General features: G+C 64.4%; 3 protein-coding genes across 4 annotated transcripts; 2 read left to right on the top strand and 1 right to left on the bottom strand.

Moving 5' to 3' along the window:
* Positions 1-172: 172 nt before the first annotated feature.
* Positions 173-8,617, top strand: ATXN7L2 (ataxin 7 like 2). Its single transcript, XM_033080388.1, has 11 exons — positions 173-270; positions 2,988-3,062; positions 3,187-3,291; positions 3,436-3,619; positions 3,701-3,963; positions 5,157-5,239; positions 5,324-5,550; positions 6,109-6,289; positions 6,450-6,571; positions 7,261-8,047; positions 8,339-8,617. The coding sequence occupies exons 1-11, from the start codon at positions 174-176 to the stop codon at positions 8,351-8,353; spliced, it is 2,139 nt and encodes a 712-aa protein (XP_032936279.1). The 5' UTR covers position 173; the 3' UTR covers positions 8,354-8,617.
* A 946-nt stretch (positions 8,618-9,563) lies between these two features.
* AMIGO1 (adhesion molecule with Ig like domain 1) lies at positions 9,564-12,612 on the bottom strand. The gene has a single exon (XM_033080297.2). The coding sequence runs from the start codon at positions 12,610-12,612 to the stop codon at positions 11,122-11,124; it is 1,491 nt and encodes a 496-aa protein (XP_032936188.1). The 3' UTR covers positions 9,564-11,121.
* Positions 12,613-17,488: 4,876 nt separating this feature from the next.
* GPR61 (G protein-coupled receptor 61) lies at positions 17,489-20,336 on the top strand. Of its 2 annotated transcripts, XM_033080139.2 has the most exons (3): positions 17,489-17,636; positions 18,855-19,451; positions 19,593-20,336. In XM_033080139.2, the coding sequence occupies exons 2-3, from the start codon at positions 19,020-19,022 to the stop codon at positions 20,319-20,321; spliced, it is 1,161 nt and encodes a 386-aa protein (XP_032936030.1). In that variant the 5' UTR covers positions 17,489-17,636; positions 18,855-19,019; the 3' UTR covers positions 20,322-20,336. The 2 variants fall into 2 exon arrangements, with proteins under 2 accessions (XP_032936030.1, XP_032936029.1); XM_033080138.2 differs by having other exon boundaries at positions 17,490-17,636; positions 18,855-20,336.
* The last annotated feature ends 947 nt before the right edge of the window (positions 20,337-21,283 follow it).

The raw sequence follows: 21,283 nt of genomic DNA, 5'->3' as shown, positions 1-21,283 counted from the left end.
GTACGGAGATCCCGGGTGCCCCGTGCCGGTGCGGGCTGCCCGGGGTCGGCCCGGGCGGGGGTCGCCTCGGGACTACCGTGCCCGTGGTGCCGCGGGGCGGGCGGGGCGCGCGGCGCATGCGCGGGGCGGGGGCGGCGCGGGGGGGCGGCGGTGCCGCGGCGGCGGCGGCGGCGATGGCGGCGGAGCGGCGGCCGGTGCCCGGCCTGGACGAGTTCGCGGGGCAGAGCTGGAGCGCCTGGGTGGAGCGGGCCGGGCCGCCCGCCGACACCGGTGAGGGCGGCGGCGGCGGGGGGCGCTTCGCGACCGGGGCCGCGCCCGCCGACCCCCGGTCCGAGCGCCGCCGCGCGGCGGGCGGGCAGCGGCACCGGGAGAGGGGAGTCCGGCACCGGGAACCGCGAGCAGGGCATCCTGCACCGGGCGCTGGGAACGGGGCATCCTGCACTGGGAACCGGCAACGGAGCATCCTCCGCCGGGCGCTGGGAACCGAGAGCAGGTTCTGCACCGGGCAGCAGGAGCGGCTCGTTCTGCTCTGGGAACGGGGCACCGGCAACGGGGCATCCTGCGCTGGGCAGTGGGAAACAGGGCATCGAGACCCGGCACCCAGTGCCAGGACCTGGGCGCACAGCAGAGGGTGCCGGGTCTGGATGCCCAGTGCAGAGCTCCCAGCGCCCAGTTTCTGGTGCCGGGTGCCCGGAGCAGGTTGTCCTGGCATGTCCTAGGATGTTCCCTGGCACTGGGAACTGGACACCTGGAATGAAGCATCCTGTGCTGGCACCTAGCACTGGGAACAGGGCAGCCAGATCTGGCACGCTGCGCCGGGAACCAGACATTGGGAACGGGTCACCCTCCACCGGGAACCAGACATTGGGAATGGGGAACCCTGCACTGGGATCCTGGTACTGGGAATGGGGAACCCTGCACTGGGATCCTGGTACTGGGAATTGGGAACCCTGCACTGGGATCCTGGTATTGGGAATGGGGAACCCTGCACTGGGATCCTGGTACTGGGAATGGGGAACCCTGCACTGGGATCCTGGTACTGGGAATGGGGAACCCTGCACTGGGATCCTGGTACTGGGAATGGGGAACCCTGCACTGGGATCCTGGTACTGGGAATGGGGAACCCTGCACTGGGATCCTGGTACTGGGAATGGGGAACCCTGCACTGGGACCCTGGTACTGGGAATGGTGCACCCTGCACCGGCAACCAGACGCTGGGAAAAGGGCACCTTATACTGGGCTCCTGGAATCTGGCACTGGGCGTCCACACCTGGCACCCAGTACTGGGAACTGGCACCCAGCACTGGTGAGCATGCACTGGGAATGTGGCATCCTGCACTGGAACATGCAGAAACAGGAATGGGGCACCCAGCCTGGGCACTGGACAATGGGAATAGCACATCCTGCAGTGTGTACCTGGCACCAGGAACTGGGCACTGGGAACCTTATACTGGGCATCCAGACCTGGCACCCAGTACTGAGAACTGGGCACCCAGCACTAAGCACTGGAAACTGGGAATAGGCACTTCCTGCACTGCAAATGTGGCATCCAGCACTGGGCATCTGGCACCAGGAATTGGGACTGGGAACCTGGCACTGTGCAGGCAGACATGGCACCCAGTACCAGGAGCACAGGGAATTTGGCACTGGGAACAGGGCATCCTGTACTGGACACCCAGCACTGGGAATCCTACAAAAGTTGCCCATTACCAGGAACCAAACAGTAGGAATCTTGCACTGGACACTGGGCACCAGGAACTGGGCACCTGGAAACATTCACCCTGTGTTTGCACTGGGAACTGGGCACTAGGCAGCCACACTGGGCACCGGGATTCAGGAACTGGGCAGCAGGATCTCTGCACTAGGAATTGGGCACCGAGCATCGGGCACTGATCTGGCACCAGGGCCCCCAGTCTGAACCCTGTGCCTGTTATGGGGAGCCAGTTTTGGGCACCCCATCCTGGACTCCAGATATCCCAGGTGCAGTGGGTACTGGTGGGAACAGAGCAGTAACTGGAGAGCCTGGACTGGGAATTAGTTGCCACCATTACCCCAGACCAGGCAGAAGGTACTGGGAGCCCCAGGTGGGGGACTGGGCATCACGTGCTGAGCACTGGGATATCCTGCATGGGGAACTGGGCAGGGCACACTGGGAACCAGGTGTTCCTTACTGGGAGCTTGGCAGCATGCCTCTGGGTTCTCAGCACTGGGACTGACTGCCCCAGACTGGGCACCACTCATGGTGCTTCTGAATGGGTCTGGGTGCCCTGTATGGCACAGCTAGATGGCACTGGGCACTCTGTATGGCATGGCCATGCAGGCAGGACTGGTTACCCAGTATGGCACAGCTGGATGGAACTGGGTGCCCAGTATGGCATGGCCTGATAGGATTAGAGATGGACTGGGCATCCAGTTTGGCACATTTGGCCATGTCACCATCAGCACTGGATCAGTGGCCACCAGTCCCACAGGACAGAGCCGGGACACCAGCCAGGCACAGCCAGTGCAGCCAAAGCTGTATAGGAACCAGGGTGACCCAAGGGTGTCACATCCTGAGACCAGGATGTTCCCAGGGGTGTCGTGTGCCAGGACTGGGGTGTCCTCAGGGATGTCACATCCCCTCCAGGATGGGGCTGTCCCCAAGGGTGTCCCATCCCAGCACCAGGGGTATCCTCAGGGATGTGCCATCCCAGGGCAAGTGTGTCCCAGGGGTGTCACATCCCAGGACAGGGTTTTCCCAGGAGTGTCACACCCCCTACTGGGATGTCACCAGGAACATCCATCCTGCTGGCACTGGGCTGTCAGGATGGGGACCCTGGAGATGGTGACGCAGCAGAGGGCAACGCCACACACAGGATGGATCTGTCTCTCTGATCTAATTTTATCTGGTTTAATTGTTCCAGGAGCAGGAATGCCGGGACTATCCCCGTGTGGGAGCACTGGGACCATCCCTGTGCCAGCCACTGACAGGATTTTGTCTTTGGCAGGATCAGGGTCAGAGCTGGAGGAAAATGGGAAGAGTAGCAGCAAGAAACTGGACACCATGACCCTGATTAAGGAAGGTGAGCTCCTCTCGGGGATGAAACCCAGCATGTTGGGGCTGTGTGAGCCATCGAGCTGGGATCGTTGTCTGCAGTGCTTCCAGCAGCACCAGGTCTGTGCCAGCTTACCGAGCTCTCCCCACAGACATGGACATCTTCGGGCACTGCCCTGCGCACGACGAGTTCTACCTGGTGGTCTGCAACCACTGCAGCCAGGTGGTGAAACCCCAGGCCTTCCAGAAGCACTGTGGTGAGCCAGGGAATTCCGGGAATGGCTGGGAACAGCACCGGGAATGCCGCTGGGGCTGGCTGTGGGGGTCCAGCCTGCGGGCAGGGAGGGGGCTCGCGGCGGTGGTGTGGGTAGCAGTGAGTTTATCCCGTCCCCTCCTGGCAGAACGCCGGCACGGCCCGCTCAGCAAGCTCTACGCCCGTGCCACCGCGTGCCACGTCGCCGTGAACGGGCAGCCGGTGCCCGGCAGGACCCCCGGAGCGGCCAAAGCCCTGCAGGAGAAGCATCCTGGTGGCCGCGGGAGAGCGCAGCCCCTCCCCGAGCACACGGACAAGGACAACAACCTCTGGTGAGCGCCGGCACGGGCGGCGCCGATGCTCTGCTGGGGTCGCTTTGATCCCACCCGTCCTCCCCAAAATTCTCTCCACAGCTTGTTTGTGCCCGTGGTGAACCTGGAGAAGATCCCCAGCATTCCCAAACCGGACGGGCACGGGATCAAGGTGCCCCCCAAAGCCGTCCCCACCAACTCCAAGGAATCCCTGGGGAAACCCGCGGCTGCCGCGGTGCCCAAAGAGCCGCCGGTGCCGACCGGGGTCGGGGGGGATTCGGCCATGCCGGAGAGCATCCCCGCTCCGGGGGAGAAGGATGTGGGGGCCCCCAAACCGCCCCCCAGGTCCCACAGGAAGCTGGCGCGTGAGTCCCCCCTTTCCTTGCCGGCCATGGGGGGGGGCGGATGATCCCAGCGGGACATCCTGGTGCCGGAATTCCGGTGGCCGGGTCTAGCAGTGGGGTAGGTACCAGGGGAGTGCTCCCTCCTGTCCTCTGGAGGGCTGGGGGGGTTCCCTGCCCTCCCCCCAGTTCTGGTTATCCTGCAGGTTTAGGGTCCCCACTTGAGTGCTCCCAAGGAATGGCCACAGCACGAGTGGGAGCTGGATCCCCAAATTCACGTGTGTTCCTCCAAAAATGGGGTCAAACGTGTCCCCAGTAAAAATATGGAGGTAGAACACGTGTCCCCCCACATTATGGGGGTTGAACTTGTGTCCCCCACAAGAACATGAGAATTGGATATGTGATATGGGGGTCAAATGTGCATTCCTCTCAAAATATGGGGGTTGAATATATGTCCCCCCAAAAATACGGTGTTTGAATGTGAATCCCTGCAAAATATGGGGGTCAAATATCTCACCCCAAAATATGGGCGTTAAATGCATGGTCCCCCAAGATATGGGGTTAAACACATGATCCCCCCAAAATACGGGTGTTAAATGTGTATCCTCTGAAAGTGTGGGGGCTGAACACGTGTCCCCCCAAAAATATGGGGGTTGGACATGTGTCACCCCAAAATATGGAACCTGGATGCTATCCCCCCCCAAATATGGGGGCCAAATGTCCCTCCCAAAATATGGGGGTATAACACATTCCCCATCCAAATATGGGGGTGAAATGTTATCACCCCAAAATACGTGCATCAAATGTGTGTGCCACCCCAAAATAGGGAGTTTAGATGTGTGCCCTCCCAAAATATGGGGTTTGGACATATGTCACCTCAAGAGATGGGTGTTGGACACATATTCCCCAAAATATGGGAGTCAAACATGTCCCCCCTGCCCCCAAAATACCAGAGCCATTAGCAGGACCCGGGTGAAAATGGGGGGGTCACCCCAGGGAAGGGGCAAGAAAGGGGGGGGGTGCTCACCCTTGAGAGGGGCAAAAAGGGGAGGGAGCAGCACATGGTGATCCCCCCACCCCCTCAAAACTTCTCAGGGCTGTGTCCCCCCCCCTCAGAGCTGCTCTGAGGAGTGGGTGCTCCATGCCCAGCCCCAGTGGGGGGTGTTGGGGTGCCCCCCCAGCACTCCCCAGCACCCGCTGCCTCCCTGTCCCCCCAGGTAAGGAGTGTGACCTGAACCGGCAGTGTGGGGTGCGGAACCCCGACACCAACAAGCTCTGCACCCGCCTGCTGACCTGCAAGGTAGTGGGAAACGGGGAGGGGACACCCCAATATCTCACCCTGGAGGTTTTGGGGGGTCCTGAGCCCCTCCCTGCTGTCGCCCAGATCCACTCGGTTCACCAGCGCCGGGAGGTGCAGGGTCGGGCCAAGGATTTCGATGTGCTGGTGGCCGAGCTCAAGGCCAGCACCCGCCGAGGGGACCCCCCAAAAGACAGGAGCCCCCCTGAGAAGGACCCACTGCACCCTGCCCTGCAGGACACCCCCTCACTGCTGCAGGCCCCCAGTACCCCTCTCTGCCGAGCCAGGCTGTCCCACTGCTTGCACCCCCCCAGGTGAGTACCCCATGAATTTGGGGGGCTCTCCTCTCACCTTTCCCCACCTGAATTGGGGGGGATGCATTGAAAGGGCAGGAATGGGAGTGAGGATTTGGGGGATCCATCTCACCCCCTCTTTATATAAATTGTGGGGGGATGTGTTTTGGAGCAGGGATTTGTGGGGGCCGGCCTCACTATCTGAATTTGGGGGATGTGGATGTGAGCAGGGATTTGGGGGGGTCCTGTCTCACCCCCTCCCCACCTGAATTAGGGGAAGATGTGGCTGGGAGCTGGGTTTTGGGGGGCCCCATCTCACCTTTTCCCACCTGCACTGAGGGGTGTGGCAGAGCAGCAGGAATGTGAGTGAGGAATTGTGGGGTCCTCTCTCAGCCCCTCTGCACCTGAATTGGGAGGGGAGGTGGACAGAAGGGGGGATCTGGGGGGATTCCCATCTCACCCTTCCCCACCTGAATTGGGGGGCACATTGTAGGGATTAGGAGTGGGGATTTGGGGGGGTTATTGTCTCACAGTGACCCCCCCAGCATCGAGCACCCCAAAACTTCCTCTCCTGTGCAGGGCCCAACTTTCCTCTGACAGTGACCCTGAGGATGCTCCGGCCACCTCTGGGGAGGGCAGCATGGGAGGCTTCCCCCTCCCCCTGCCTAAGGGGGGCAGCCGTGTGTCCAGTGAGGAGAGCGAGGAGGAGGGGGGCGAGGAGCCCCCCCGGACCCCAGTGCGCCCACCACGGCCTCAGGCGGTGAGTGAGGGGACCCCGAGTGGGGCTGGGACCCCGAGTGGGGCTGGGACCGCCAGCTCTGCCTGCAGCCCATCCACGTGTCCTTCCCTGGCTCCGTGCCAGGTGGGTTGAGGCAGGGGTTTGGGGGGGCTGCAGTGACCCTGGCACGGTGCCCCCCCAGTTCTGCACCTTCGGGAGCCGCCTGGTGACCCCGGGCTGTTACGTGTTCGACCGACGGCTGGACCGGTTCTGCGCCGCGCTGGGCTCCATGCTGGAGCAGCACCTCAGCACGCACAGGTGGAGGTGAGGGGGGCTGAGGGGGACAAAGACACCCCAACACAGTTTGTGCTCCCTCGAGGGATTAGGGGGGAGGAAGGGAGTCTTGTTGCACCCCCCTCCCTGTTCAAACTGAGCAGGGTAAGGTGAGGATGCAGGGATGGGAGTGGGAAACTGGAGGGGGTCTCATATCACCCCATTCTGATCCAAACTGATGAGGATAAGGTGGGGATGGAGGGATGGGAGCAGGGATTTGGGACACCCTGCTTACCTGAATCAGGAAGGATTGGGGGGACAAAGATGAGAGTGGGGATTTGAGGGGTCCCATTTCACCCCCTTCTCACCCAAACTGGGAAGGACAAGGTGGGGATGTAGGACTTGGGGGTGGGGGTGGGTTCAGTTCGTCCTCTCTTCACCTGAATTGGGGTGGAACAAGGCAGGGGTGTCATGGGGGTTTGAGGGGATGTCCCGTTTCACCCCTTCCCATCCAAACTCGGGGGGACAACGTGGGGATGCAGGGCTGGGAGTGAGGACTTGCGGGGGCACCCATCTCACCTTTCCACACCTGAACTGGGGAGGACAGGGTGGGGTTGGAGAGATGGGAATGGGAATTTGGAGGGGTCCCATCTCACCTCTCCCCCCTGAACCGGGGGGATATGGTTGGGAGCAGGAGTTTTGGGGGGTCCCCATCTCACCCTCCCCCTCCCTTCCCACAGGAAGATCCCTCCAGCTGTCGTCCCCCCTCTTCACCTCCCCGCAGCCCCCCCCAGCCCCGCTGCCCCCCTTTACGGCCCTGCAGCCCCTTCCCCACCCCTGCGGACCCTCTCGGCGGCGGGGGGCTGCCGGGTCCCCACCAGCCTCACCTACACCGTGGGGTCCCCCCCCGCCGCAGCCGCCTGCAGCCAGCCCGAGTGCGGGGGAGGGGGCACGCAGTCCATCACCTCTCCCCTCCCCGCCAACACCCCCTCACCCTCCTTCAGCAAACTGCCCCCCAGCAAGGCCAGCAAATCCCCCCGGGCGCGGGAGGCGTCCGGCGGCACGGACACGGACCCCCGGCCCTGGCAGCCCCCCCTCACGGCCGGCAGCCCCCCTTACAAACGGACCTGCTTGGGGGACAGCGTCAAGGGCAAAAATCAGGGCTTGACTCCCCCCGACAAGACGAAACTCACCCCCCCGGCTTCGCCCTCCATCGCCATCCTCAACGGGACCCCGCGGGTGCGCCGGCTGCCCCCCGCCCAGCCCTGCCGGGCCCCTCCCGCCGCCCTGGACCCCCAAACGCCGCTGCTCGGGCTGGGGGGAGCCCCCCGGGGGCTCTCCGAGGATGAGGTGAAGAAGCGCAAGAACGCGGCCACCTACTGCCGACCCCTGAAGCCCAAAGCCGCGCCCCCCCTGCCCGGCCCCCCGGCCCCCCCCGGCTCCGGCACCTCCGGCTCGGGGGGCTCCATCCGCAGGAAGAAGCCGGGGACGCCCCTGGGCTTCGAGGAGAAGAGGAGCGTCCTGAAGGTAGGGCTGGGGTGGGGGTGGTGAAGCGGGGGAAGCCCCTGAGGGTCGCTGGGAGCAGCAGGTGATGGGGTGGGACACTGGGATCGGGGTCACTGTGCCCTGTCCTGGGGGGCACGCCATGCTCCAGAGGGGGGAAGCACGTCCAGGTCTGCCCGGGGGACACCCTGTGCTGTGGGGGGACACCGTGAGGATCTCCCCGGCCTTGGCGACACCGTGGGGCTCCCCCCCAACCCCGTGGAGAGTCCCCAGTGTCCCCCCCCAGGGCTGACTCGTCCCCTCTCCCCCCTGCAGTCCAAAGCCCATTAACAGAGGGGTCACCGGGGGCCCCCCTGTGTCCTCCCCACCGGGAAACGCCAGAAAACCGATGAAGGGGGGAAAAAATTCCAAGGAAACACGAAGGAAAATCCCAGACTTCCAGAAAATACCTCAAAACTCTCAGTTCTGTTCTCTTGCTGCTAAACCAGCCCCGAGATGGGGGCGGCACTGGGGACCCACCCGGACCTCCCGGGGCCCCGCCGGCCGCGGATATTTATAAGAAACGGTTGTTGCTGTTTTTGTTCTTTTTGTAAAAAAAAACAAAGAAAGAAAAAAAAGAGTTGTGTAGTGGGGGGTGGTGGGGGAAAGGGGTTGCTGGGGAGTCCGTGGATTTGGGGGCTGGGGGAGAGAGGGGTGAGGGAGGGGGTCCGGGGGTCTTTGGGGGATGGGGAGTGTCACTGGGGAGTGGGAAGGGATCACTGGAGTTGTTACGAGTGTTGAGGGGGCAGTGGGATACTGGGGGGCTCGTTGGGAGACTGTGGAGGGGTACTGGGGAGCAAATGGGGTCTCTAGGGTGCTGGGGGGCTGTGGGGATGGGCAGGGGTTCCTAAGGGTCATTGGGAGCCTGAGAGGGTCATTGATGTGCTGGGGGTGGGTACTGGGGACTATAGAGTGTCTTCGGGATGGTGCAGGGTGGGCAGCCCCCATTAGGGTTTTTGGGGGGCTGGGAGTTGGTCAGTGGGGTCATTGAGATTCTGGGAGTTTGCTGGGGTGCTGGGTGGTGGTAAATACGGTTATTGGGGTGATGGGGTGAATTGCTTGGGGGTGGCCTCAGTACAGCAGGGAGGTCCTGGGGACCATGGAGGGTTATTATGGTGCTGGAAGGGGGGTTAAAGGGAAGGTACTGGGGACTGTAGGGGTCTTTAGGGTGCTGGGGGCACAGGCAGGGGAGCATTGAGGTGCTTGGGGTGTCACTGGGGTCATTGGGGTGGGGGTGAGCACGGGGCTGGCTGCCCAGGACCCCCCTCCCAGCACAGCATGTCGGGGTCAGAGGGACCCTGGGGTGGGTGCTCTGGGGTGACAGGGGTGCCTCCCCTGCCCCCCTGCTCCCCCCACCTTGCACCCCAGGTGGGGCCGGGGAGGGCAGCAGGGCCCCCCACTGACCCCGGGAGATCCCACAGCAGTGTCACCCCATCCCCAAGGGGTCGCATCTTGGGGACACCCCTTCAAGTCCCCCAAAACAGGGTGAAGGCTGCACAGGCACGAGGGAAACACGTTTATTTTGGCCAAGGCATCAGTGGGCATTGTCCAGTGCGGGGGGAATGTCCAGGGTGGGGGCACAGGAGACACAGGCGGGGCTGGCATGGGGACATGGGGGGGGCACCACCTTTTTGGGGTGCCAGAGCCCCCGGGTCCTACCCCCTGTGGGGGAGGGGTCTCTGTCTGCAGCTGTGGGTTGCAGGGGGGTCAGGAGAGTGTTGGGGTTCCCCAGGGGGTGGACACCCCCGGCGTCCCCCTTGGGGTGGCACATGCTCCCCAGGGGACTCATGCTTGGCCATGCACATGCCAAGGGGGCGGGGGGATTAGGGGGGCCGCAGGGAGCGGGGCTCTGCCTGGTGCTGCCGTTCCTGAGGCTCAGGGCTGCCCCTGTCACTGTCCCTCAGTCCTCCAGTGCCTGGTGGGGCTGATGCCCTGCAGCTGGTGGCCATGTCCTCACAGAGACTTGTCCCTGTGGGCCTGTGGTGACCTCGGCAGGGGCCAGCGATGCTCAGTCCTGAGGGGCAACGGTGGGATCCCAAAAACGAGGGACACGGTGCTGGGAGTCTGATCATCCCTCCTGCCCAGGGAAGGTCACAGCAGAAGATTGTCCCCATGGAGTGTCCCCTCACACCCTTGTCCACTGCAGTCCCCTAGTGACCTTGGCAGGGGCCAGGGATGATGCTCAGTCCTGCGGGGTGATGGTGGGATCCCCAATAGCTGGGGACATGGTATGGGGGTCCAGCCACCCTTCCTGCCTGGGGACAGTGGGGACACAGGATGTGCCTGGAGACTCCCCGTGGTGTGTCCTCTCACACCCTTGTCCCTCACAGTCCCTCAGTGATCTCAGCAGGGGCCAGGGATGATGCTCAGTCCTGCGGGGTGATGGTGGGACCCCCCAAAAGCTGGGACATGGTGGAGGGGCTCTGGCCACCTTTCCTGCCCAGTGACAGGCTACAGTGGGGGACTGCCCCATGGTGTGTCCTTGCACATCCTTGTCCCTTGCGGTTGCGCAGTGACCTCAGTGGGTGCCAGCAGTGATGCTCCGTCCTGGGGGGCAGTGGTGTTGCCCCCCAAGTTGGGGACAGGGCAGTAGGGGTCCAGCCACCCCTTCTGCCCATGGCATGTCCGTGAGGAACAAGTCACAGCAGCAGCAGGAACCCAGGGTGTCCTGGTGGACTGTCCCCATGGTGTGTCCCCTCACACCCTTGTCCCTCACGGTCCCTCTGTGATCTCAGTGGGGGTGTGGGACGATGCTCAGTCCTGGGGGTTGATGATGGGACCCCCAAAAGCTGGAGTGAGGGTCTGGCCACCTCTCCTGCCCAGGGACAGGTCACGGTGGGAGACTGTCCCCAAAGTGTGTGTCACTTCTTTGTCCCTCACTGTCCCATGGTGTCAGTGACCTTGGTGGGGGCCAGCAGCGATGCTCCGTCCTGAGGTGTGATGGTGTGACCCCCCCAAGCTGGGACACAGCAGTGGGGGTCTGGCCACCCCTCCTGCCCAGGGACAGCTTGCAGTGGCTGACACGGGGTGTCCCTGGGGACTGTCCCCACAGTGTCCCCTCACACCACGATGGGCGTGTCGGAAAAGACGGAACTCACCGAGTCTGGATCCGACACTTTCCTCTGCGCCTTGGGACCCGGCCGGGCAGGCAGTGGGGGGGTCCCCCCACCCTTGAACCTGCCGTTCTGCCCTGTGCCAGCACCGGAGGCGATGTGGGATCCGCAGGGCTCCCCGGGGCCCCCGGCGTGGTTGGGGGTGGTGCTCAGGACTGAGGAGTTGATGCTGTCGTCACGAGGTGCCGGCGGCTTCTCGGTGCCGCGGCAGCAGCAGCAGCGGCACGGAGTGAGGTACAGGTAGATGAGCACCAGCACCACGCTCAGGATGCAGCCCACCAGGGTGGTGTAGGCCGTGTTCAGGGTGTCGTGGGGGCCGTGCAGGGTGAAGTTGTGCACCAGCAGCTCCACGTAGAGGGTCTCGTTGAGGAGGGGTCCGGCCACCCAGCAGGAGTAAGTGCCGGCATCCTCAGGGCGCAGCGCCCGCAGCTGAAGGCTGCCGTTGGCCAGCAGGACCACGCTGCCATTGCCCCCGTCCCCCAGCACCCGCTCCCCGCCCGGCGTCACCCAGTGCCGGCTGCGCACGCCCTGCCACCGGCTGTCACAGCCCAGCGTCACGCTGTCCCCGAGGTGCGCCTCCAGCACGGCCTCCTGCGCCTTGCTGCAGTTGAGAGGCTGCTTGCCCGCCAGGTCCAGGATCTTGACGTGCGTGGTTGCTCCGGGCGGGAAGCAGCGCAGCTCATCCTGGAAATCCTCCACGGCGCTGAGGTGGCGGCGGCGGCCGCAGTCCAGCAGCTGGAAGAGCAGGCAGTCGCAGGTCAGGGGGTTGTTGTGCAGGTAGAGGCGGTCACGCAGCCAGGCGGGCAGCGCCTGCAGCTCGCCCGCGGGCACTGCCCGCAGCCGGTTGGCCGACAGGTCCAGCAGCGCCAGCTGCGGCAGCCGGGTGCCCTCGCGGAGCAGCTCCAGCGGGAAGCGGGCGATGCGGTTCTGTCCCAGGTAGAGCTTGCGCAGCCGGCCCAGGTTCTCGAAGGCCGTGCGATCCACCGTGCTGATCTCGTTGTTGTAGAGCAGCAGCACCTCCAGCTCGCCCAGGTCACTGAATAGGTTCTCGTCCAACGTGCGCAGGCGATTGGAGGACAGGTCGAGGTGGCGCAGGCGCGGCACGTGGGTGAAGGCCTCGGTGGACACGAAGGCCAGCCCGTTGTGGCTCAGCAGCAGCGCGTGCAGGTGTGGCAGCCGCGCCGGTGCCCAGTCTGCGCGCAGCCGGGTCACGTTGTTGTGACTCAGGTCCAGCACGGCGGTGAAGCGCGGCAGCGGCGCCGGCACCGCGCTCAGGTTGGCCTGCGAGCAGCTCAGCAGGTTGGAGGCGCAGACGCAGCGCTGGGGGCAGCTCCCTTCAGCAGACCCCCATGGGGACAGCAGGGACAGCGCCAGCAGCAGGGACAGCGGCTCCACGGGGACACGCATGGCCACACACGAGTGACAGGATGGTGGCATGATGGGGATACGCAGTGTGGAGGGTGGGGGAGGCTTCAGTCACATGATGGTGTCACGATGCGGAGCGGCTTGGTCACCCAGTGTCGCAGCACAGGGTGGCTTCAGTCACAGTGTCACAGCAGGTGCAGGGCTCAAGGCTCACCCAGTGCTACAGTCCAGGGTGGCTTTCAGTCACACGGCGTCACGGCAGGCACCAGCTTGAGGATTCACAGGTCATGGTGCAAAGTGGCTTGGTCACTTGATGTCACAGTCCAAGGTGGCTTTGGCCACCCAGTGGCAGGTGCCAGGCTGGTTGATCACTTCTTGTCACAGTCCAGGGTGGCTTTGGTCCACCAGTGTCACAACATTTGCCGGGCTCAGGGCTCACACAGTGTCAGCAGTCCGGGGTGGCTTCAATCCCGTGGTGTCATGGCATGCTCTAGGCTCACGGCTCAGCCAGTGTCACAGCACATGCCAGGCGCAGGGTCCACCTGGTGTCACAGCACACACCGATCTGACTGCTCACCTGGTGTCATGGTGCGGGGTGCTTGGTGTCACAGTGTTGAGGGGGGCTGTCACCAAGTGCTGTGCACCCAAGTGTCAGTGCCTGCTGCAGCTGTGGTCCCCCGGTGTCACGACATGGAATGGCTCTGTGCCAGTGTCACAGCTGGGGGAGGGTCCAGTCCCCTGGAGTCACAGGGTGTCCCTGGGACACTGCCCGCCCGGGTCACGGTGCGGGGTGGCTCTGTCTCTGCTGTCACGACATGTCCCCACTGTCACGGCCCACCCGGGGCACGTCAGGCCCGGGGCTCCCTGCCCGCTCCCCCTGGCCAGGATCCCCCGCCCCCCGGTCCCGGTCGTGCTGCGGACGGAGCGGCGGAGGATGCTCGCTCCCTCCCTCCCCCCTCCTCCCGGGGCGTTGCCGGGGCTGGGCTCGGGCCCGGACCGGGAATGAGGTCGGAGCGTTACCGGGCCCGGTGCGGCGGCGACCGGGCAGGGCCGGCCCAGACGAACCGAACCGGACAGAGTCAAGCGGAGCCGAACCGAGAGAATCCCAGAAGAGCCGAACCGAGACGAGCTGAGCGAGGCCGAAAAAAGCCGAGCGGGCCGCGCCGAACCAAGCCGGGCCGAACCGGGCCGGGCCGAAGCTCCCCGATCTTCCCCGAGCTCAGCCGAGCAGAGCCGAGTCGAACCTGAACGCAGCCGAACCTTCCCGATCCTCCCCGAGCGGAACCGAGCGGAGCCGAGCCTCGTCCGAGCACAGCCGAACGGTTCCGACCCGGCCCGAACGCGGCCGAACCGCCCCGATCCGCCCCGGGACGGGGTCTGGGGCAGGCCCGGTGCGCACGGCCCGTCCCCATTGGCCGCGGCCGCTCCGTGCTCCGCCAATGGCGGCAGCGCGCGGCTTAACCCGCCGAGCGCCGCTCCGGCACCGGCACCGGCACCGGGCACGGCCCCAGCCCTGTGTCCCACCCCGGCCCTGGCCCCGTGCCCGACCCCAACCCCGGCCCTGTGTCCCACCCCAGCCCCAGCTCTGCACCGGTCTGTGCTCATCTCCCTCCCCAGCCCTATGTCCGACCCCGTCCTCATCCCTGTCCCGGCCCGTCCCCACTCCACTTCCCCATCCCCGTTCCTGTCCCGATCCCATCCTTATCCTCATCCCCCTCTCCCTCCCGAGCTTCTTCTCCACCCCCATCCTCATGCTCATCTTTATTCCATCCCTATCCCTGCCCTCTGGATCCCTATCCTCATCCCTATCCCTGTCCCACTCTCCATCACCCCAGTCCCATCCTCATCCCTAACCCCCATCTCTATTCTCACGCTTATCTCTCCCCTATCCCCATCCTTATTCCCATCTCTATCCTCTATCCCCATCATGCCCCTTCCATCCCTGTCCTCATCTTCGTCCCCATCTCCCAGTCCCATCCTCTCCTCATTCTCATCCCCATCCTCTGTCCCCATCCCCATCATCCCCATCCTCATCCCTGTCCCCATCCTCATCCCCATCCCTGTTCTCATCCCCGTCATCTCTATTCCATCCCTATGCCCATCCTCATCCCCATTCCTCTCTTCTTCCCCAGCCCCTCCATCTCATCTCACCCTATCCTGATCCCCGTCCTATCCCCATCTCCATCCCCATGCCATCCCATGTCAGCCCCAGGTCCACCTGCATTCCCAGCCCCATCCCGCTGCCATGGCCACTCCTGAGGGCACAGCCCCACACTCCCCATTCCACCCCGAAGCCCTGACCCCATCCCACAGCCGCACCCACTACCCTTGGACAGAGGGGACTCCCCTGCCCCGGGGCCCCCCGAGGGGCACCCCTGGCTGTCACAGCCCCAGCCGCACCCCCACTAGTGCCTCTGCTTCTCGGTAGTATTTTTAGATCCAAACATTTGTGCCGGATTTTGGGTCCAAAATTAGAGGGAAAGGAGCTGGAACAAACCATGCTGGGATGATGCAGCTTTTTATTGCAAAGGGGGGCAGGGATTAAAAGGAGCCCCTGGAACACAGAACAGGATGTCCTCAGGGTGCCCCCCCCCGTTCCCTTCACCCTAACTTCACCCTCCCCCCCCCCCCCGCTTGGATGCCCCCCTCCCCCTTAATCAGAAAGGGAATTTTGTCCTTGGGTCGTCCTTATTTTCCCAGTTTTAATCCGGGAGTTAATCCCTGCCCAAAACTCACTGCCCACCACCCCTCCCAACAGCCTGCCCCACCCACACCCTGACATCCCCAGCCCAGCGTTGGGCTTTGGATGTCCTTGGGGGGCCCTGGGTGTCCCGGGGCAGCAGGATTGGTCCCGGGTGCGTGTGATACATGGGAGCACACGTGTGTCAGCACACACACACACACACACAGACACGTGTGCATAGCCCAGGGATGGGTGTGTGCCCCTCACACGTGTGTCAGCACACACACACACACACACACACACACACACACACACACACACACACACAAACACACACACACCTGCACAGCCCAGGGATGGGTGTGTACTCATCACACACGTGTGCACACACAGATGTATCTGCTAGATGTGTGTGACCCCCCAGGCAGCCACACACAACACAAGTATGTACCCAAGTGTGCAAACACACACACACACACACACACGTGAACATGCTTAACCTGCGGGTCTGGCAGGGGCTCTGCAGATAGGACAGGGACAAGGGTATTGGGATGTCAGGTGTGGGGTACTGGAACACTGGTATCCCAGGATATTGGGGTACTGAGGTGTCTTGGTGCTGACACACATGACATTGTGTGCTGGGGTGCCAAGGTACTGAAGGATTTGGCTGCTGAGGTGTTTGGGTGCTGGGGGATGAGTATCCCAGGGTATTGGGGTACTGGGGTGCCAGGAGTTGGGTGCAGGGGTGCCAGAGGATGGATAGCTGGGGTATTGGGGTGCTGGGGTGCCAGAATGTGGAGGTTCTTGGGGGGCCAGAGTGCCGGACTGCTGGAGTGCCAGGACACTGAGATACTGGGGTGCCACTGTCCTGGGGCACTGGGGTGTTGGATTGCTGGGGTGCCAGGGTCCTGGGATGATGGATTGCTTGGGGACTGGGGTGCTGGCTAGCAGGATGTTGGGGTGTCAGTAGCCTTAGGATGCCATGGTGCTGATATCCTGGAGTGCCAGAAGGCTGGGATATTGAGGTGCCAAGGTATTGAGTACTGGGATGCCAGGATGTTGAGATACTGGAGTCCCAAGGTGCTGGGATAGGGGGATGCTTGGGGATTGGGGTGTTGGGATGCCAAGATAATGGGCGCTGGGATGCCAGGGGCTGGGATAGTGGGGTGCCTGGGAGCTGGGATGTGGGGTGCCAGCAGAGTCAGGGATACAGGGGGTACCAGGGCAGGGTGTCCACCATGGCAGGGTGTCCTCAGGTGTCACACACAAGTGGAGGGTGCCCACACGGGATCCCAGGAAAAGGGGGGCTCCGTATGTCCCTCCACTCTGTGGACCAGAACTCACTCCCGTGCTCTGCTTCCACCACCATCCCGGGCAGGATGGATCCCGAGGATCCGCCCTATCCAGCTCACCGGTAGCGGGCATGCCGCTGTTCACGGTGTTCCCGGTGCCCGGGGTCCCACCGGGAGCCGCCCGCGGGCCCCAGAATGCCGGGGCTGGTTCATCCGAGGTCGGGTGTTGCTAATCTGGTTTGGGTGGATTTATTTTTGGGAGCCCGTAGCCTGGCAATGGACACGTGACGGGCAGGGACACACGTCACCCACGGATCCCTTGTCAGCCCCATCGCGGGAGTGGGGTCTGGTGGCCACGCGTCCCACCCGGGCACCCCTGGCACGGGGGCCAGGGAACTGCAGGGGGAAAGTTGGCAGCCCGGGCAGGATTTTGGAGGGATGGAAAAGATGGGCACCCCTTCTGGAAGGGAATGGCCATGTCCTGGGAAAACTGAGGCACGGGGCGTGGCGGGGAGGGACAAGGACCCCATCCCATTTGCTCCATTGCTGAACTGGTAGCCAGGGAAAGGACGCTGGGGTGGGGGTAGGCAGAGCTGGGGGATGTCCGCGGCCCCTTTGCACGGCTCCCTCGGCACCCTCCGCACCCCCACCCCACCCTGTGCCCCATCCCCCCGTTCCCACCTCTTCCCCCCGAGAGCAGCTCCGCACTACACCCCCCGAGCTCCCCCTTTCCCTTTCCCGAGGGGCTTCTCCGCCCCGTGCCCTCCCCATCACTTTGGGGAGGCGGATGGGGAAACTGAGGCACGAAGCGATACACGGGGCAGCGCCCGGGGGGTTCGCAACCCTCCGCTCTGCACTGGGGGAGCAAAGCCAGGCTTTAGGCGGCAGCGAACTCCCCACTGCGGGGCTCGGAGCTCCGGGCTCGAGGGGCCGCTCCCGGGTACCGAGGCGAGGCGGGCGGCACTAGGACCCAGCAGCCGGGCGGTGCGGAGCAGCCCTCGCCGCAGTGGCTCCAACCCCGAGCATCCCCCGCCACCCCGGGGACACCCCCCAGCCCCGACCCCTCCCCCGGCCGGAGTGGGGACCCTCGCCCTCAGGCCGGCTCCATGCACACCCCCAGGGTAGGTGCCGCGGCCGAGCAGCCCCGCCGGGGCGACGGCCTGGGAAGGTGGGGAGATACCGGGGAGGTGGGGGAGACTCCCCTGGGGCTGGGAGGGGGGTCCCCAATCGGTGACATCGCTCCGGGGCTCTGGGAGAGGGAGATGGGCAGTGAGAAGGGGAGGGGGGACCCGCGGCTGCACCCCCATTCCATCAGCATTCCTCCCTCGGGGTGCAGCGGGTGCAGGGGTGGGGACCCCCGCCCCTGTGGGGGACAGCCGGGGTGTCCGGGGTAGCCCCCACATCCCCCTCACATCCCCATGGAGGGAGCTCGGGGCGGGGGGGGGTCACACAAGGCCTCCAGGCACAAGGGGTGAACCCAGGACTTGGGGGTGCTGGGCCTTCCCCTCCCCTCGTTCTCAGAACCTCCCACCCATCCCGGCCCCGCGGTGTGGTCCCCACACTCTGGGCAAAGGGCTCCACTGGGGTGGTTTGGGTTGATACGTTGGAATTTGGGGGGTTTACCCCAGAATAGCTCATTTTTTGTGGGAACAAGGCTTCTGGTTGGGGAAGGGATTTGATGTAGGGGGTTGCAGAGATGGATAGGGGGTGATGGGGACTATGTGGGGGGGGGGGGGTCACAGCTGTGCTGAACCCTCCCTGAGATCTCAGGTGTCCCCCAGAGCTCTCTGTCCCTTCTGGCAGCTCTACCTTCCCCCAGGTGCCTGGGGGCTCTGGATGGGGGTCACAACTGGGCTGAGACCCGCCCTGTGTCTCTCAAAGGTCGGCTGTGATCCCACCGTGGCTCTCAGGGGTCCTGTCAGGGTCTTTCCCCTCTTCTGACAGCTCCACCTGCCCCCAGGTACCTGTGGGATGCAGGTGGGAGACCAGCTCAGCTCTTGGGGTCCCCCCAGGGTTGTGTCCCCTCATGACAACTCCGTGTTCCCCCCAGCAGAGCTGTGCCCCCTGCCATGGCTGTCAGAGGTCACCTGTGAGCCCCTCCAGGCTCTCAGGGTTCCCCACAGGGTCTCCCCACGCCATGACAGCTCCACCTTCACCCCTTGGTGGGGCTGTAAGTGGGGGTCCTGCTCAGCTCTCAGAGGTCTCTCCAGAGTCTCCCTCCCTTTTCTGACAGCCCCACTTCCCCCCAGGTCCCTGGGGGCTGCAACTGGGGGTCCAGCTCAGCGCTCAGGGCTCCTCCAGGGTCCTGCCCCCTCCAGTGACAGCTCCACCTCCCCCAGGTACCCCCTCGCTGAGCAGCGGGGACATGAGTGGGGCTGGGGGGCACCTTTGGGTGCTTTGAGTGCCACGCCCACAGCGGCCCCCCCCACCCCCGGAGCACCAAGGATGTGACCCTCTGGCGATGCCCGGCTGCGCCGTACTCGCCGCCAGGCCGGCGGCACAGAATGGAGCCCTTCCTGCCCTCCCCGTGGGGCTGGAATGGCTCTAGAGGGGGGTCCCGGCCCCCCAACAGCACTGCCGAGGCCAAGCCCAAGGACACGGCCTCCAAGTCTGTGGGGTTGTTCTTCATGGTGCTGCTGGACCTCACGGCCATCGTGAGCAACGCCGCCGTCATGACAGTCATCGCCAAGACACCGGCGCTCCGCAAGTTCGTCTTTGTGTTCCACCTGTGCCTGGTGGATTTCCTGGCTGCCCTCACGCTGATGCCGCTGGAGATGCTGTCGGGCTCAGCCGTGTTCGAGAGCCCGGGGCTGGGCGAGGCCATGTGCCGCGTGTACCTGTTCCTCAGCGTGTGCCTCACCTCCATGTGCATCCTCTCCATCTCCACCGTCAACGTGGAGCGCTACTACTACGTGGTGCACCCGCTGCGCTACGAGGTGCGGATGACCGCGGGGCTGGTGGCCGGAGTGCTGGCTGGCGTGTGGCTCAAGGCTGTGGCCACCTCGCTGGTGCCTGTGCTGGGCTGGTTGTCCCCCGACCGCCCACCAGCGCCTGGCACTCACGGCTGCTCCTTGCAGTGGAGCCGTGGGCCGTCCTGCAAGGTCTTTGTGGTCTTCTTCGCCGCCTTCTACTTCGTCCTGCCCCTCCTCATCATCGTCGTGGTCTACTGCGGCATGTTCAAGGTGGCACGGGTGGCAGCCATGCACCACGGCCCGCCGCCCACCTGGATGGAGACGCCGCGCCGGCGCTCGGCATCACTCAGCAGCCGCTCCACCATGGTCACCACCTCGGGGGCTCCTCGGACCACTCCGCAGAGGATGTTTGGCGGGGGCAAGGCGGCCGTCGTGCTGCTGGCTGTGGGGGGCCAATTCCTCTTCTGCTGGTTGCCCTACTTCTCCTTCCAGCTGTACACAGCGCTGAGCACTCGGCCCTTAGCCGGGCCAGCGGCTGAGACTGTGGTCACCTGGCTGGGGTTCTGCTGCTTCACCTCCAACCCCTTCTTCTACGGCTGCCTCAACCGACAGATCCGCGGGGAGCTCGGCCGGCTCCTCACCTGCTTCTTCAAGCAGCCCCCCGAGGAGGACCTGCGGCTGCCGAGCCGTGAGGGCTCCATCGAGGAGAACTTTCTACAGTTCCTCCAGAGCACTGGGCGCCCACCAGAGCCCCCCAGCCCTGAGCGGGACCTGCCCCCTGTGGATTGCCGCATCCCGGGGCAGATCGAGGAGGAGGCGGCGGAGGGGATGGAGTGGGGTGGGGGGAGCGGGGTGTTCATGCCCGTGGCGGGCTCTGCCAAAGCGGGGCTGTAGCGTTTGGGGGGGTCGGGGTAAACGTGGCTGTGAGGGCAGACATGGTCATAGTGACTTGTTGAGGGGGGACTTCGTCACTGCCGTGGAGGGTTGGAGGTCCCACAGGGCTTACTGGGCTGGGGGTACCACATTGCCATGAAGGGTGGGGGTCCTCGCTGCAGCCGCAGGGATTTGGGGGGTCCCACAACACCCGCTGGGGTGATGGGGTGGGGCGTCCTTGCTGCAGCCACGGAGAGCTGGGGGTTCCATGGCATTTGATGGAGTGGGAGTGATTCTCACTACTGTGGGGGGTTGGGGGTCCCATAGCACTCTTTGGGGGGATCTCTGTCACCACAGCGGGGGAGTGGGGGTCCTACGACTCTCCCGATGTGTGGGGGGTCCTTATTGCCCTGGGGATTGCGGGTCCCACCGCGCTCATCGGGGTGGGGGAGGGTCCTCTTTGCTGCCATCGCAGGTGATGTGGGGGAGGTCCCACGACCCTCGTTGGGTTGGTGCGGTGGGGGGTCAGCACTGCCGCCACTTCGGGAATCGGGGGACCCGTGGCACCACCGCGGTTGGGGGGCACAAGCCCAGTGATGGGCCATGGATAAGAGTGGGGGGCTCGTGTTTGGGGTCTCCCCAGGAGGGGTAGCCCCTCTACAGCCAGGGAAGGGCGGGGGGCTGCCTGCGGAGGGGGTCCCCTCCATCCCCCCATGGCCCCGAGACCCCTCCTCAGCCGCGGAGCCGAGGCCCGGTCCCTCCCCCTTAATGAGCGCGGGATGGGGAGGGCAGGCGGGTCTGGGGGTCTGGGGCCGCCACGGACTCCACCGGCCCCCGCGAGGACTACAACTCCCATCATGCCCGCGAACAGAGCCGGAAGCAGATTATTTCCCATCATGTCTCGCTCTATCGAGGCGGAAGTAAAGCGCGTTTTACCCCCATCATACTCCGCTCTAACGTGGCGGAAAGTGATGTTTCCTCCC

The sequence above is a fragment of the Catharus ustulatus genome, chromosome 25 (assembly GCF_009819885.2).
Source record: "Catharus ustulatus isolate bCatUst1 chromosome 25, bCatUst1.pri.v2, whole genome shotgun sequence".
In the NCBI taxonomy this organism is placed as follows: Eukaryota; Metazoa; Chordata; class Aves; order Passeriformes; family Turdidae; genus Catharus; species Catharus ustulatus.
This window is presented reverse-complemented; position numbering and strand designations above follow the sequence as displayed.